General features: G+C 48.5%; 1 protein-coding gene across 2 annotated transcripts; it reads left to right on the top strand.

Moving 5' to 3' along the window:
- The first annotated feature begins 237 nt into the window (after positions 1–237).
- LOC135808962 (uncharacterized) lies at positions 238–14,012 on the top strand. 2 transcript variants are annotated; one of them, XR_010552153.1, is made up of 7 exons: positions 238–540; positions 1,684–5,017; positions 5,839–6,011; positions 6,769–7,096; positions 8,182–9,340; positions 10,502–13,106; positions 13,411–14,012. XR_010552153.1 is itself a non-coding variant. In XM_065322214.1 (6 exons), exons 2-6 carry the CDS (start codon positions 1,839–1,841, stop codon positions 12,371–12,373), a joined length of 6,711 nt encoding a protein of 2,236 aa, XP_065178286.1. In that variant the 5' UTR covers positions 238–429; positions 1,684–1,838; the 3' UTR covers positions 12,374–14,012. The 2 variants fall into 2 exon arrangements, 1 of the variants encoding a protein (XP_065178286.1); XM_065322214.1 differs by having other exon boundaries at positions 238–429; positions 10,502–14,012.
- Positions 14,013–17,724: the final 3,712 nt, after the last annotated feature.

Below are 17,724 nucleotides of genomic sequence, written 5' to 3'. Positions count from 1 at the left end.
TTTTTCTGTGACTTGTGAAGTAAACGTTACAAAAATGTAGTTTTGAAGTACTATAATAAGCTGTGCGCCTTGGATCCGCAATGCCAATGGCACTCATGAGTCGGATCGCGGACTGAGCTTTGACTTACGTCATGAGTCCTCTGCGGGGATTTCCCTTCGAAAGTCTTTCAGGCGATCGTGAAACCAGGGAGTCGTATTTTACGACTCCCTGGTGAAACCGAGTTTTGTGCGTGGCCCCAATTATGCAGATTAATTTTTTGTCTTTTTTCTCTTTCTCTCAAACTGATTGCGATGTCAGTTGTTGCTGTAATGGAAAGGCCATTTGGCATATTGTCTTTGTCTTGAGAAGCTTTGAAGCTGCAGACATTTGTTTAACTTTTCGCACAACGATAGAAGTCAGGACAAGCTAATGCTAGCTCCCAACACTCGGTGTGTTTGATTGTTATGTTCTCAAGAGAATTAATTGTAAAGGCAATTGCTACAACAATACTAGTTCACGTTGGCAGTGACGACGCGTCTCCAACAATAACCTCTTATGAGGTAATTTTCTGTGCTTTGTCTAATGTACAGCTTTCACCAGTAAGTGTTTTTGTATGGCTCGAAATGAAAACACCTTAATTTGTGTATGGACAAGGTATTTTGAATTCTAGCCAGACAAAGACACTCGCTGACATGTACGTAATATGTCATGTTTGTTTCACATGTTGCTATTATACTCAGTACATGTAGTGTTGTGAGCCGGAGACATTTACCGTACTCGTGCGATTAGTGCCCCAGTCCGGGGGGGGGGGGGGGGGGGGGGTCTATTTTTTCAATAGAGAGTTTTCGCACGGCGTGCAACGCGCTCACTTGACGCGTTCGAAGGTCACGTGCCACGTTCAGAAGCGAGGCAAACGCGCGTTGCCAACGTGGAACGCGGCCTCATCACGTTGGCACTTGATGGCCCAGCACGTGCGATTTACGCAAAGTTCTAATGGTTCACCATGTTCACCTGCTGCGAAAGCTCTTTTCAAGTGCGTCACGCACGCGAATAGCCTCGCGTTCGGCCTTGTCACGTTGCACGCCGTGCGAAAACTCTCTAATGCCTATCACAGTTGGCGCACTAGCACTATTCAAGAGGTGGCACTATTTTTTCAATGCTGGTAAATTTACGTCATCAGGCATAAAAACAAAGAAGGAAAAGAAAAACAGAGTCTAAAGTGTACTGTAAACTACCAAGACTGAACAGAAAGGGCAACAAGAACTGCGATTTTGATCTTGAAACCCCCAGTGCGATGACATGGACAAGAACATTACCAAAAGAGCACCAAATTTGCACATGCGATTGGTTACAAGGGGGGGGGGGGGGGGGGGAGCACTATTCAAGAGAGTGCTTTATTTTTTCACGAGACTAGGGCACTATTCAAGAGAGGGCTCTAATCGCACGAGTACAGTACTGTGTTTTGAAATCCCTTGAAAGAGACAACGGGAAACACAATCCTCATGGAGCCATGCCATTCACAGACCTTTGTGTGTCTGTCTGTTTGCATGTGTATGTGCGTGTGTTTGTATGTATGTGCACATGGTGTATGCATGCATGATGTGTATGTGCGTGCATGTGCGTGTGTTTGTCTGTATGTGTACATGGTGTGTGCATGTGCATGCATGTGTATGTGCGCATGGGCTCGGGTGCTTTGTCAACAGTGATAGCCAGAACGGATGGGTTTGCAGTGGACCATGCCTACACCATCACCATCTGTGAAATGATCAGTCGAGTATTGCAGTCACAGGACCAGTGGAGGTGTTTAGAAGTCGAGAAGTGAAGAGCCAATCATCTTTGCTGACGTATTAGATATAACATGGATCACACATCAACGGTAACACCCAAGCAAGTACCAGGTCGAGGCAAGCGGTCAGCCTCCACAACGCCAACATCGCAGAATAGTGTTGGATTTGCTAGCTCCACCACACCCAGTGCTGTGCTAAAGGGCCGAGGTCGCAGTCGAGGCAAGGTCATACCAGTGAATAGTCCTGTAACACCAGGCGGGCTGGCTGGACGACATGTCCCGACACCAGCCACAACTGCTGCTGCTTCCGACAATGCAACGCTGCCGACAGATAGCGAAAGCAATGGAGCTGATGCAATCGTACAGGAGTGTGCAGTACATCCGCTGGAGACACCCAGGCCTGCAACTGCCGGGCATGCATGTCACCCAGGCCAGCTATCAGCATCACATGACACTAGTGATTTCAGTGCTGCACCTGTCCATAGGGATGATGATGACGATGGTCAGAAGAAGCAGCATGGTCCAGATCAAGTCAGGGAAGATGTGAGTGTGGCCTTACTGGATGATGATAATGACGACAGTAGAAACGTATCCCATGGAACGTGTTCAATCACTGAATCCAATGATAGTGCATCGTGGGGAATGTTCAACAGGGGTGCATTGTCTGCTGCCGATGCTGCTGCTGCTGATGATGAAGCGTGGGGTGCTTCTGCTGCCACAAGCACACGCAGAAAGCCTGATCTCCTCGAACTGACTGAGGAGCAGCCATCTAACTTTGATGCCACCTGGGGAAGTTCAGCTACCAGCGATAGCGCTGGTTCTTGGGGTGCACTGTCGAACAATGCCGGGACCAGCTGGGGAAATATGAAGACTGAAGGCAATGCTAAGGGGTCACCTCAAACAGACAAGAACTGGCCAAAATCGACGCACAGTAACAGCAGGTCGGCAGCATCAAAAACTAATATGGACGACTGGGGACTGTCAACTGATGGTAGTGGCAAGTGGGACAATCCCAAGAAGAGTACCAATGCCCGGAGCTTCAAGTCTGAGTCATCTCCCAGCCACCGCGCTGACGCCACCCGCTGGCAGTCAAAGTCTCGCCATGCATCTGCCAGTGAGGCTACCAAACCTGCTGCTGCTGCGTCTCGATGTAGCTTCACCTTCGACGATCTCCCGTTTAGAAAAGGAACTGCTTTGGCCAGCCACAGTTCTCCTGATACCTTGCCTGGAGGTGCTGTATTGTGTGTGAAGAACCTACTAGATGACCACAGGCCCGCCGTACTGGAAGTACAGCGCGTACGAGAGTTGTTGCTGGACAGATTGCAGCGTTACAGGCCTTTTATAAGAAGCCTTTCAATCCAACAAGGCATATCGTACATGCTCTTCAACCACGTACATGCTGCTGAAGCTGCACGCGATGAACTGACCAGCTTGCCAGTGCCAGTGCGCTACGACAACAGACGGCTTACCTTCCATGTCAACCACAATCCTGAAAAACTCACCAAGTCCTTGGAGTATGAGAGGCGACGGCCCGAGAGTATTGTCACCGCCGTCTCTCAACTGCAGGTGTTCGATAAGGACTCTTGGGCGAAAAAGAAACCCTCAAGTGATCGCGCATTTTCACCTAGGGGTGCATCGGCCGCCGTGTCTAATGAATCGCCAGCTAGTTTGGATTGGCCTACGACCGAGGCCGCACCTGTGACTAGTGAACAGGGCTGGCCAGCGGGTATTGATCGACCCTCTTCAGCAGCATCAGAACGTGTTACTTCAAAGTCTGGACAAGGGCACACGACAGAAAGACCACAAAGTCGAAATAGAAACAGCCAAGGCAACGGGCGCTGGCAGAAAGAGCGCAGCACTTTGCCCAGGAGTACTCCCGATCAGCTTGCCACCCAGCTATCTTCAGTTGAAATTGGTGCTAGATCCGACATACTTGTGTCCAGTTCATCTACTGTTGTGTCCTCATCTGGTGGAGATCTGAATGTCACTGCCAGTGGCGCATTATTTGCTTCACCGTCTAGCTCAGCCCCGGGAAAGATGGGCGGCCAGTTGACGCTGTCCAACTCTGACGGTGCTGGGCATAGGGGTGGCAGTAAATCAAATGGCTTATCATCTCAGAGCCATGCCAAACATAGTCCCGACTTGCCCACTCTGCCTGGAAATGCCAATGGCTTCACGGGGAAAACAGCGCGAGTGCCTCGCCTCGGTATGAACAAGCTACATTCTGACACTACTTCCAGTGACTTGCGGACTTGCAGTTCTGGCCCTGCAGCATCACAGCTCCCATTGCCTCCATTCGACAGAAGTGACAGCGCCCAGTCAATGTCAACTTGCAGCGGTGAGTCTGGCGTTAAAACATTGTCCGACGGTGATTGTAGTTCAGTGTCTTCAGACTCATTCACTGCAGACTCAACAACATGTGCCTCTGTGGGTGGCAAGTCAAAAAGTCGAAACACTAAGCGACACACAATCTGGGTAGGAAGTCTGCAGAAATCATTGGGACCTACCAAGTTGAAACAACTTCTGAGTGCTGCTGTCGCCAACTTGCCTGGTCTGGTTGATGTCCACATCAATGGCGCTATAGGTTTCATCAACTTCACGAACAGGGCAAGAACGGAAAGGGCATTTGCTATCCTCTCAGCCAAGCCACTTCTGCTGCATGGCAGTGCAGTGCGTTTACGCCTGGGCGATGATGACGTGCCAACCAGGAAGGCAAGGCTGGAAGACGACAGGCGTAAGAACCACTCTGCTACGTCAACCAGCTCATGGACATCAGCCAGCTCTGACACCGTGGGATCATCCAGAAATCAGGCATCAACCAGTTTCAACCAGCAAGCTGTATTGCAATCCCCAGAACGCCCTCCTGCGTCAGACGCACCATCCACCCTGGACTCTCACTTCACTGCGGGGCCCGCGAAAGGAGCGTTACGACCACCTGCAGCCATGACTATGGCCGCCTCTGTAACTGTTTCTGTGAGTGGCTTTTCTGTGCATCAAGACATAGGCGGGGTGGCCGACTTCTTTAGCGCCTATAGTGAGTGGATTGTTGATATACGGCAATGTGCCGACGACCATGTTCTAGTTGACTTCAGTGACTTGACACAAGCTAATTATGCCTACTTGGAGCTGGACGACACAGAGTGGTGTGGGCGCCCTGTGAAGCTACTCGTCATCGAGCGTGCACAGAAGGAGGAGAATGTGCCGACTACCTCGCAAGCAGTGGAGCAAGTCAAGCAGACAACAGCTAGTCGGTGAGTACAGAAAGGTCAATACCCTTGTTGTGCTTTTCTTTCGCCTTAGCGTGCTCCGTTGAATTTTTTGTAGCATTCATCACGGCTATGTGCAATGTGTGTGTGTGTGCGTGCGTGCGTGTTGTGTGTGTGTGTGTGGGAGGGGGGGGGGGGGAGTAGGTATGTGATCACTTTGCCGTAATGCAGTACACGTAGCAACTTTCCACCCGTTGTGCACTACATAGGAGTCGAATGCAAAGTGTTTGATATGCCCCTCTGCAACTACTTCACAGGTGGTACAGCCCTGGTCTATGTGACCATCTGAACCACTGGGGAGTCTCAGGTAGCCTAGCACAGCCCAGCTCACCCACCTCTGGAAGGGGACGGTGTTGCCAAAGTTAACGGCTTCCAATGACAACAGTTGGCAGACACTCAACAGCTACATTTCAAACTAAGGCTCTTCCGGTAATTAGTCCAACATCAGTCATCATGACCATCATAACAAAATAATATCTTCGAATTACTCCCCTAGTATAATGAGGGTCTGAACCAGGGACTGACCCCATATTGTTCTAATTGTCGTCAAGACTAGGGCTCTGCCAACCGATGATGGTTGTAGTCCGGAGCACTGTCGTTTCAACACAGTGTGTCCTCCACCTTATTAACATGCTGTCAACTAAAAATAAACATGTACATGTATGAATGAGCATGACTATGTACATGTGTGTGTGTGTGTGTGTGTGTGTGTGTGTGTGTGTGTGTGTGTGTGTGTGTGTGTGTGTGTGTGTGTGTGTGTGTGTGTGTGTGTGCGCGCGCGCGCTTGTATGCATGTGCATGTACAGCCCTTCTCGACTTCGTCAGGCAGGTCAGATTCGTCTGGAAAAAGCCATGAGTGAACATTGCTTTGACTTTCTCAAGAAATCGTGGTCTTCGTTACTGCAAGGCTTAGCTGCACCAACTGGTGGCCAGGCTGCTATTACTTTCCGTTGGAGTGATGGTGCCGCCTCACTATCTGGTAAGACTATAATAGTGCGTTAGTGTGGTGCTACATGTGCTTAGCAAAACCTAGCCTCTTTCTTCTCTCTCTCTCTCTCTCTCTCTCTCTCTCTCTCTCTCTCTCTCTCTCTCCCTTTCTTTTTCTCCCTCTCTCTCTCATGTATGGTATACACCATGCACTGTGCAAGTGTCAGGTAGCTACAGCCTATGTGGCAGTTGAAGCAGTAGGTGTGGTGATATGATGATTTTCTTCTATATACGTACCATTGCTGTGATCCCACTCCTCTCACACCAGCCAGTGGATAGCACTGTTTTATCTTTGAGCATGACAATAAAAACATTGTGCCAACACTATAATTTCTGCATTACGCTGCAGAAGTCTTTTCTTGATCCGACCCTGTTTGCTGCACACACATGTACATGCACCCCTTTTTCGTCTCGTATTCTCTCTTGATCTATCTATTTCGCTCCTGCTCTTGTGGTAGTTGAGCACTCTCATGTGGGGTAATGCCTTTGCTGTTTGCGTTACGCAGAGCTCACTGACTTGCCAGTTTGAGCACTCTGGCAAGGTACGTTTGGGCCTTGTTTAAATCTGGCTTTTGAAATTTTTCATTGCTAACAAGTTCGGCCTCATTTTCTCTGTGCTGCGCTGATGAGTCCACAAAGGACGAAACAGTTCTGTTCGCCGATTGAGAGTATCTATCTCTTTCTCTCTCTATCTATCTCTCTCTATCTATCTATCTATCTGTCTGCTTGTCTGCTTGTGTTTGGACCAGGTCCGTCAAGGGAAGCTCTGTCTGATGTAGAACACAAGTTTTTCACATCATCTATGGAGGAGAATGTGGAACTGACTGAGCCTCAATGGTTCCGCTGGAATCGCAGTGTTGCAATGGTGGCCAAGTCAGAGAACACGTTCTTGGCACAACTCTTGACACACATGATCTCTGGATCATTTGCAAGCACGCTAAGCGAGGTGCCGGGCGACATCGGGTGGTTGACAGAGAACAGTAGCTGGGCAGTGTGTGTGTTTGGCTTGGCCAAGTCAGTATCACGCTGTATCACCAAGCTACGAGCATGCTTGAAGGCGTGCTATCCTTTGAACCGGTCAGTACCATATCTTAAGCTGTGGTTAATGCCGACAGTATACCACCAAGAGTGTGCAACTCCTATCGGGAGCTTTGATAAACCTTTGTACATTGTAAGAGTCGAATCTCACGTTTTAGCGAGAAAAAAATCATCGTTAACTCAAGAAACATTACTAGTATGCTATTCGTTCTCACCTCTGCACTAGAGGAGTATAAGATGGATGTGTAATGGCAGGGTCGTTAAACTTTGTGCCCGCCAAGGGGAGTTACAAATCAGTTTCCTTTAGACTCTTCGTGCTTTCAACTCTTTACAGTATAATATATGACATTCATAGTCTAGAGGAAGTACTCAATTCAAGATCTGGGTAATCTGTACTCGCTCACACTGGCCGCGGTGGATTTGTTTGTATTACATCATATCAAGTAGGTTTCAGTGCATGCATCTGTCCACGCGTGTCATGTATGCATGTGGTGCAGTTAGATATCTGCAGCCCCCCCCCCCCCCCCCCTGTTTGCTCCGACTGCCATGTTTGCGAGGCACTGTGGCCATGGCCGTGGTGAAATATTACGCTGTGGGAGAATGGATCCCCAAGTTGTACACTCTATGGTTATGTACTCTTTTGTAGGTGCTTGATCTGTGTACACTTTTTGGTTGGATCTTAGCGGCTTTTTTTTTATGCCTGATCTAGCTCATTTGGGCACCAGCCATCAGACTGTGTGTTTCCTATAGACCTTATTCGATAAACGTCACAATCACGTGAACCTGGGTCCCGGGAACCAGGGAGTGGCAAGAGACCTGCACTCAGTGCACAGTGGACTGACTCGGCGTGGGAACATAGGAGTAGAAAAATACCGGTACTAGTATTTTACTACTCCCTTGTACAAACTGGGCCTTTCTTGCCACTCGTTTCACGTACGCGTGCCCCAGCTTACAACAAATCCCCGGAGGCGAGTCCAAAAATCACGTTATCGAATAAGGTCTATAGGTCTATTCGTATTCCTTGCGTCCTGTATTTCTACCGGCATGTGGCTGTATTTTTGAACGAACCATTTAGCTGTGTGCTGCCTTTTCTTGCTATCTGTTTCTTGTTTGTTTGCATGTAGGCTCGAACTTGAAGTCCTGGAGGAACTGCGCAATCACTTGCCAGCCATGGAGCAGTTTGATAGAATCCACTTTGACGGTTTCGCTGAAGACTGTCGTGTGCTGCACTTAGTGCCCGGTGTGTCTTCTCTTGCTGAAGTGAATGTTGAGGACAAGTTGGATGCACTGGATACGGTACTAGTTGGATTCGCTAGCCAGTCCGTGGACATTCAGTCAGTTCTGCTACCCTCAGCCCGCGTATGCGCTAGTCAACTCTGTCAGCCGTATCCAGCACGATCAGCTGTGATTCTTGTGTGCGAGTCTGGCTATCAAGAGCCACAGAGCAATGACATATCTAAGTCACTGCTGTGCAAGGTGCATGTATGTGGTCTGGACTCTGAAGTTGTAGGCCATGTTGCTGAGGTGCTCGGAGCTGAACCAGAGCAACGAGAAATCACTCAGGTTCCTGTACCGATGTCCATCCTGACTGACTCTGGACGAGAGAACTCTTTGCCGTGTATTGCGAAGGAGTTCTCCGTGGCATACTCAATTGTACCAAGTTCTCAAGCTGAGCCCAACTCCGATGTTACCCCGTGTACTGTTCAGCTTCTGAGCTACTCTGCTACTGAGGTTGAGTCTGCTATGTCAGCACTGACATCTTTCGTCGCGTCTATAAGCACAACATGCTCGCAGTCAGTACGGCTTGACACCCTGCGCCATCGCTACCTAATCCGCATCTTCCACGACCGACCTCAGGATGCTGTCATTGAGGAGATTGCGGAGCTGTGCGAGCAGTGTAACGTTGAAATAAAGTACGACCGTCTGAAGGATTCAATGATCATCACCGGCAACCTAGCCATGGTTGAACAAGCTCAAACTTGCCTCGAGAACAACTCCGTCATCTTTGGTCGAGCGAAGACCAACGAGCTCCTTGTCTTTTGTTCGCCGCTGCTGGTCGATTACTTAAATCATGCTATTCTGCAGCCAACTCTGGCTGCCTTGTCTGTTGCAGCTCATGTCGAAGCACCCTCGGATACTGCAAAACTTGTGGGTGCTGTCGGGGGCTCCGTGTACGAGATTCAGCTGGAGCCAGAGGCAGGCTGCAGTGCCAAGGACAACATTTTGGTCGTGCGTTTCTTCGGCCGGGCTGCTCAGCTAACTTCATCACTGTCCATCGTTAAGGTGAGTAGCTGCGTAGTACTGTATGTGTATGTGTATGTGTGTGTATATGTGTGTGTGTGGGGGGGGGGGGGGGGTGCGTGCATATGTATGTTTCTATATATTCATCTTTCCTTGCACTATACCTGCCTGCTTGGATGTGGAAGGATTTTCCAACCGTGCTGTGACCCGCAGTAAAGTGCAATATTGACATTTATTTGAGTGTTGTTGTGTTGATGTGTCACTGTGTGTGTGTGGTGTGTTTGTGTGTGTGTGGTGTGTTTGTGTGTGTGTGTGTCGGTGTGTGTGTGTGTGTGTGTGCGTGTGTGTGCGTGTGTGCGCGTGTGTATGTATGTGTCGGTGCATCCCTGGGTGTGTGTGTGTGTGTGTGTGTGCATGCACGTATGTGTGTGTGTGCATGCATGCACGTATGTGTGTGCGTGCGCGTGCGTATGTGTGTGTGCGCGCGTATGTGTGTGTGGGGGAGGGGGTGCGTATGTGTGTCGGTGCATCCCTGGATGTGTTGCTATGTGTGTGTGTGTTTGTGTATATGTATGTGTGTGTTGTGTGTGTGTGTGTGTGCGTGTGCGTGTGTGTGTGTGTGTGTGTGTGTGTGTGTGTGTCCTGGGTGGTTACCAACAGCCAGTGCATGCCGGAGGATGTGGTGTGATGTATGTGCAGGGAAAAGGAAAAAATGAAAAAGACCAAAACTAGGGATTCACTGACCACGAAAGCCACTTCATAGCTGTGTGGTGTAGACCAGGCTGAATGGTGGCGGTCAATTCTTCAGCCTTGCAAGCTGTTGAATGGTGCAATCCCAGCACAAGCTGCTATGGCTTCTGCTGTAGCATCGCTATCATCGCCTCCGGCGATGGGCGTCAAATGGTCGAATGGTGTGTGTGTTTGTGTGTGTGTGTGTGTGTGTGTGTGTGTGTGTGTGTTCGTGCATCCCTGGATGCGTCATCCGTTAATGTCCTGGTTTTTTTGTTCTTGTTTTTTATGGAAGAAAAGGAGAAGGGCCAAAATGTTACGAGTTATGACTAACTGTCCACCAACGTAACCAGATCATATACATGTACAGTCGGTCATAACTCGGAGCATGTTTGTCCTTCTCCTTTTCTTCCATAATAATTAAGTTGGCTCACCATCCAAGTTCAACTTTTTCTCTTTTTTTGACTATTGCAGAAGGAGTTGAGGTGCAGTCGCTTTGCTGCGTTTCTCATCAAGTCATCACTTCTGTCGCGCACGGTGTACAGAGGCTGTGCGCTTGTCGAATGTGGTGTTGAAGCAGCCATAATGGCGGACGGAATGTATACATCGACATCTACCGGTGATACTGACCGTGTATCCCGACCAATTGTGGCTTTGGTGAGCAACGAACGCGAGCGTGTGGAAGAAGCTGTGCAGATGTTGGCTGAAGAGGAAACGAACCATTCTACAGCAGCAGTGGCCCCAATATCTACTGGTACTGTTCGGCAGCAAGACCAGACTAACTCGGAACTGCTATCGAGCAATGAGAACGATTCTCTATCAAGCGGACAAGGAGATCTAGTGCACTATGCGGCACCTATCACGCAGAGCGCAGTTCAGCCGGACAGGGGCACATCCTTAGTCAGCAAAGATGCCATTGTGACTAGCCAGCCGGCGGGAGAGTCGGACATGGGACTGAGTGAGTACCAATTCACTCTCACTCGTCTGCAAGAACGCTTCATAATGCTGCACATGCGGGAACGTCTGGAAGATATGAAGACGCGCCTGCACGTGACGAAAGCTCAGCTGGACTCCGGTGAAAGTGCTGTTGATAACCCTGATGTCATGCGCTGGTCACTTCGCTGCACTGACAAGCCAAGTAGAACACAGCCAGTGCCACAGGTGTTGCTTGCTTATCAGGAGCTGTGTACCATCACAAACTCATTGCGCAAGGTCAACGTTGAAGTGTCGTTTCCTACGTCATTTTCACAAATTGCGCAGCGGCAAGTCCGTCAAGCGCAAGGGCTCGTGGAGTCCTCTCGTCGTGTGTCTTGCCACCTTGAGTTGCGTGCCACCTCTGAGCGCGACGCGTCTGCTCCTATGCCTTTTTCAGTGTGCACGGCTGTAATCTCAGTGTGTTCGGATAGTGTGCAAGTTGCACGTGAAGCAGCCCACTCGTTGGAGCATGTCGTTCAGAATTTGCCAATGACAACCCTCCAGGTACCACGCTATGCCCTGCGTCCTCTGGGTGACATCCAGGCGGCTATAGAACAGCATCTGGGCATCCGACTGGTGCGTTTGAACCACACATCCAGTGACGGCGCTGACTATCCTATTGCCATCGGGGCAGAGTCGATGAACTCGTTGCAGGCCGGGCACAGGGTGGTGACTAACGTGTTGCAGAACCTAGCAGATCTACATACTAGAGTCGGTAATGCAGCAGCAGCAGCATCGTCACCGCCACCACTAGCATTACCTGCAGCCGTAGCAGCAGCAGCAGCAGCGGTAGCGACACCGCCAATACCAGCAGCTTTGGTCAGTGGTGGTGCCACTGGTAATGCCACTGCGTTGCAGGCACCAGTATCTGAAAGCCCAACACTGGCATTGTCTTCTTATCGCCAGCCAGAAAATGGCACACGTGATGCCTGTAACGTTGCCACATGGCCACAAACTCCAAGTACGGTTAATCAAGGCTCTGGGGCAGTTCGTCAGCCCGTCGTTGAAGGGGCTCCTGTTGGCAAGTGTCCTGAGACATCCAGTCCCCATCATGCTCCGGCTACAGACCTGCCGGAAGTCGCGTGCGGTAAGAATGGAGATATTGATGATGAGGAGGAGGATGATACTGTACCATCAACCTGCCCAGTGGCACCGCCTAGCCAAGCAGCGCCTGTCCAGGCTTGGTCCACTCCCAGACCACCAGCATCGGTCACATCGGCTGCCAAAATGCAACCGAAGAGAAACCTTGTGCCTCTGCGCCCTGGCTTTCCTGGGAGCAGACTAGTGCGAGATACTGCTTCCAAAGCAACTGGTGACTGGAAGCCAATATCTTATGCATCCAGTGTGAAGAGAAAGTCGTCGGCAAGATGATATTGCCAAGCGACATGATGCACAGCATGATGCACATTCCACTATGTGACAACAGCATCAGCTACTGTGCTACTGTTGTGAGTTAAGGGCTGGAAATAGAACCATGGCAATGCTATCGGGCCCGATTCAGCTCCCTGTGAATAGCCTTGTGCCACTCGCACCTGCATCCCATAGTGACATGCAGTCACGTGACACGCAAGCGCACACATGTGCGAGAGTACGTATGAATGCAGTACCAGGTACGGTTCTGTAACACTGGTAGTAGTAGCCGCGGCTTTGTTGCCTTCGCATGTGGTGTACGGACACGTTTACGATAGCATTGATGCACCGGCCCCTTACCTGGCTTGAATGTGTAAGTACACAGGAGTACATGCTGCCGTTCTGTACACCATGGTACACTGACTAAGTATGACTTAGCTACAATTGTCAGACCTGTGCAATAAGATGGCTGAACGCAGTACACTGCTCTCTCATACCCAACCTTCGCACACGCGCGCACACACACACACACACACACACACACACAGTATCGTCATCATCATTATCATCGTGTATAGGCTAGGAGAGACTCCCAAGATAGGCATCAATTTACCTCTGGAGAATTTGAACTGTAAATTAACAGTACGAAACGAAACAAATACAATATCAACACACGTACTATGTTGGTAGTGCGACCACTCGATGATCCTTCCACGAGTACTGTTGTGTTTTAGTCTTGTCCGTTGCCAGTGAGGTATACACTTGCCAGTGAGGTATACACTTGCCAGTGAGGTATACACTTGCCAGTGAGGTATACACTTGCCAGTGAGGTATACACTTGCCAGTGAGGTATACACTTGCCAGTGAGGTATACACTTGCCAGTGAGGTATACACTTGCCAGTGAGGTATACACTTGCCAGTGAGGTATACACTTGCCAGTGAGGTATACACTTGCCAGTGAGGTATACACTTGCCAGTGAGGTATACACTTGCCAGTGAGGTATACACTTGCCAGTGAGGTATACACTTGCCAGTGAGGTATACACTTGCCAGTGAGGTATACACTTGAAACTTGAGTTGTTACATGTATTCCTATTTTCTTAATCGGACCTCCGCCATCACCCCTGGTTGCCTGTCTTTTTATTGCTCCATGTTCTCTGTCTGGCGGCATTCCTATATTCTCCTCGTTCGGTCCTGCTAGTCGTGTTCTTCATTTCTTTTGTTCTTGCTGACATCTTGTTGTGTTTTTCCTTCATATATACGTTCGTTATTTGGCTTCATGATTGTCGTCTTGCACCATGCCTTTGTTGCTTTGCTTTTCGGTCTTTTTCCACACTGGAGGCTCTTTTTTGTTGCCTATATGTCAACTTTTGTTTGTTTTTTTTTACTCTTTGTTTGCAATTGGTTTAGGGCCACAAGTTTAGTTAGTGCCACGCGTCTTTTTTCTCTAACCTTTTTTTTTAATGCTGACCGCCATATATTTTATCCCATCCAATAGCTCATATACCAGGCAAGAGCTCAGAGGCCACCTACTGTGTGCTGGGTTTTTTAATTTTTATTTTAAAAGCAATGTCTTTGTCACACTCTGTCAGTGAACTGTATCGTATTTCTGTAATGAAGCGGTTTTGCACCCTGCTGAAGTACAGCTGTACTGGTAGACATGTCTTCCTCGGCTTGTTTGGAACTTTGCATGCCACTGAGACCAACCTAACTGCATACACTACGAGGTGATTCTTTAAAAAAATTTAAACATTGAGTCATTTCCGAGTTAACAAATCGGTAAAATATGTCATTGCCAGCGCCAGCAAAAAAGTCACGTGAGATTTCTTTTTGCCATTGTCAATGTGCTGTTCTCGCACAGCGATAAGCCACACTCGCTACACACCAAACAACAGCACATTTGTATTGCGGTAAGGAGGGCCAGAAGTGTGACACCACGTTCTTTTACATGGAAGGATGCGGAATTGTAGAATAGCGGAAGAAGGGACAGAGCACATGGATATTCTATGAAAGCAATGCAATGGCAGCAACTGAGAGAGCAATGACCGAAAACCAGAAGCACCACTTGTATTGGGACCGTCAGATTAATTCGTCTGGGCCGAGCCAGCCGGGAAAAAACCCTCGCGCCGACGGACGCATTATTTTTTTGAGGAAAAAAACCGGGTGTAAAACCCCAAGTGGCTAATCTGACAAGTACAAAAAGCAGGGAGGGAGGGTGGGTACCTCAAGACGACTGGCCAGTCGTGCTCATGCGCAGCGGTTTAGAGAACATGTGAAGATGTACGAGTAAAATAATTGATCAGATGACTGCTCACTTGTGAGAAAAAAACACAAGAAAAAACCGCTGTGACGAGAAAATACTTCTCGCCTCTGTCGCTGCGCTCTGCTGTCGAGAAGATACCATTCAGTTCGCCTCCAAAATTGAGACTGATATTCCTTTAGAAAGTGACATTGTCACTTTGTTGAAGAGCTTTCAGTCTGCATGTGTGCGATTCAAAAGTTTACGGTAAAAGAGAGTTTAAAAGATCCATAGCCGCTGGTCGGGGGGGGGGGACTCAATTGACAAGTTTCAACCTCCAGTGACCACATTTAGCTGGGGAGGAAGTATGTGATAGCTACATACTAGAAGCGACGCCTGGGAAGGAGGAATGTCAGTGTTTTGACCCTGTCGATGGCCGAACATTGGCAACAGTTACTGACTTCACTAACCGATGTTGACCACGTACGTATATGCGATCATGGTGATACACCTGTTCAAGTGTTGCTATGCAAGCTTGAATGGCTTGTATTTGGATCAACATGATCTTGATCCAGTCTTGCTGGACCATCCTAGATATGTAGGGTCTCTTTCTATCAGTGAAACACATGATGTTTTAAGAAATGACCACACAAAATATAATGTGGAAAAATTGCCTTTTTTCACTGAATTGCCATCTGCCTCCCCGGCAACACAAAGGAGAATGGATGTGAATGAACAACCGTTAACTTGCCCACCACTGCAATCTAGGGACATCAGTATTACAAAGAGTCCAGAACCCCACGGCCAGGGCAGGGGTCTTGGTATTACATTCTCGGAGGGAAAAAAGGAACGGATTCGCACCTCGAACCCTACACGCTGGAAGGCTTTTTTACGCCCTTGTACGTCGTTGAGCTACGTAGGTCTACGTGTCGACTCTACTTCAAGTACTTGTCATAATTATCATGTCATCAAGAGTATAACTTCGCTATGCTATAATAATAAGACTTAGCCTAGTATACAAGAGTCAAGACTGAGATAATAAGGGCATGATGATAATTATTAGTATTACCGTATTACCGTAAAAGTCCGTAAATAAGTACCTGCCCGAAAGAAATACCCCCTTCATTCTTTAGGCTCTGTCTGTTGAAGTCAAGTCAAGCCCGATAAACACACTGCCCGAAATAAGTACCGGTACGGTGCGCACATGCAGCACGTAGCATGTACATCGACATGAAAATGACTTCTCCACTACACACAAGTCGGGTCCGAAAGTTAGTTCGTTCCCGAAAGTCAGTACCCGCCCGAAAGTTAGTACGGGTGTGGTCACTAAATTCGAAAGTAAATACGTACTTATTAGAGAGGTTCTGCAAAACGAAAATGTGTACGAACTTTCGCTCTACGTCACGAAGTGAGAAACTTCGCACGAACTTTCGCAACTTTGGACGCGAAACTTGCAGGGAACGCGAAATGAACTTTCGTAGGAAGTTTCGTGAGATTGGGTCATGTCGTACGTGCACTTGGCGCGTGCAAACTACGAAAATGTGCAGAACAGAAAGTTCGTGCGAAAATTCGTACACACTTTCGCAAGGCCTGTCGCGAAACTTCGTTCGAACTTTCGTTGTGCAGAACCTCTCTATTTACGGACTTTTACGGTATCAGTTGAGAGGTTCCGCACTACGTAAAGTTGAGCAACTTTACGTTAGTGGGCGGGGAAAACCCGTGAATTCGCGAGTTTGCACTCCACTTACGGAAAGTTGTCTACGTAGAGTACGTAGATAGGGCTCTGATAACGTAGCTGGTCCGTAAGTGGATTGGGGTACAAATTTATGACTCTCTCCCCAGGTCGATCTGGTCGTACACTGCCGCGTTCGGAGTTGCCAAGGGCAGCTACGTGATTTGAAAACTCCGTATGGCGGAACACAGATGCGCATGCAGTTTACGTAAGACTTTCCGTAGATCGACTACGTTTTTTACTAACGTAATTACGTTATGCGGAACCTCTCTATTATATTCTCGTATCCGTCCCGAATCAGGGGACTCACGACGGCAGAATTGATTCACTGATTCTGTGAGCGTGTATTGTGTGTGCTTATAATATAGACCTTTGATAAGGCCAAACTAAAGAAGGTGTGTGGTTCGACTCACCCGACCGACCGTACAATTTCAGCCCGACCGTAACTTTTTTTCGGCGGGCTGTCGTGTGACTGACGTACGTGGACTGAACACGTCCACGTCTACGTGCTGTGTGGCGTGAGTCTGCGGACGCAGGCGGCTCCTTTTGGACTTGACTTGTAGTTGTACTGCAGTGCAGTGCAGTGAGTGGTACGACTGCTGCCTTGTGCTGGTAGTAGAGTCTACTCGATACGCGTATACAGTGTATTTACATGTACTAAAAAATAATATATTATATTAAAAAAAAAAAAAATCCGCCCGCCCGCCCGTAAAAAAAATGTCCATGTTAGTCGAACCACACACCTTCTTTAGTTTGGCCTAACTTTTAAAAATACTCATTGACCACACCATCACTGAACAGTATCAAATTCAAATAAATCAGTTTGCTTTGACTCAATAAACGCTGGCATGCCGTTACCCTGTTCGAGTCATCATAGTCACCCCCCTCCCAATCTGTACTCTCTTGTACCGTCATCCTTCAATGCGACGGACCCCACGATAGGCGGTCAGCCTTTGGGTCATCCTAATCATTGAAAGTTATTATTATTATTAAACACCACTGCACTTTTCCATGTAGCATGCACTGCACTTTTCCATGTAGCATGCACTGCACTTTTCCATGCAGCATGCACTGCACTTCGGTCTGAGGATTGTTCAGTTTTACTTTTTCTACACCCGGTCGGGGGGGGGGGGAGGGGGGGGGAGTTCCTACATGTGTACTGAGCATTCCTGGGGAAAAAACATTCCTGGGGGGGGGGGGGGCGGGGGTAATTGGGCAAACTTTTACAGTATGGACTGTATGGTGCCTTGAAAATATACTGTGCGATTTTGCGGAGTTTTCAAGTTAACACACATCTCTTCATATTTTGATTAGAATTCTTTCTTGAGTCTTTCTTGATGCTCTGGCTTCGTCCAGGGATGTTCCTGGAACAAAACCGGAGTACTACTAGCCTTGAATTC

This window comes from Sycon ciliatum, chromosome 2 (genome assembly GCF_964019385.1).
Source record: "Sycon ciliatum chromosome 2, ocSycCili1.1, whole genome shotgun sequence".
In the NCBI taxonomy this organism is placed as follows: domain Eukaryota; kingdom Metazoa; phylum Porifera; class Calcarea; order Leucosolenida; family Sycettidae; genus Sycon; species Sycon ciliatum.
Note: the sequence above shows the minus strand (reverse complement) of the source record. Positions and strands in the feature narration are given on the sequence as shown.

What these genes read in the sequence shown, in the direction of transcription:
- LOC135808962 (XM_065322214.1), top strand. Translation starts at nt 1,839, where the DNA reads ATGGATCACACATCAACGGTAACACCCAAGCAAGTACCAGGTCGAGGC. An exon ending in TGGTGCCGCCTCACTATCTG is followed by an intron (nt 6,012 to 6,768) that starts GTAAGACTATAA and finishes TGTTTGGACCAG; the next exon opens with GTCCGTCAAGGGAAGCTCTG. An exon ending in CATCACTGTCCATCGTTAAG is followed by an intron (nt 9,341 to 10,501) that starts GTGAGTAGCTGC and finishes TGACTATTGCAG; the next exon opens with AAGGAGTTGAGGTGCAGTCG.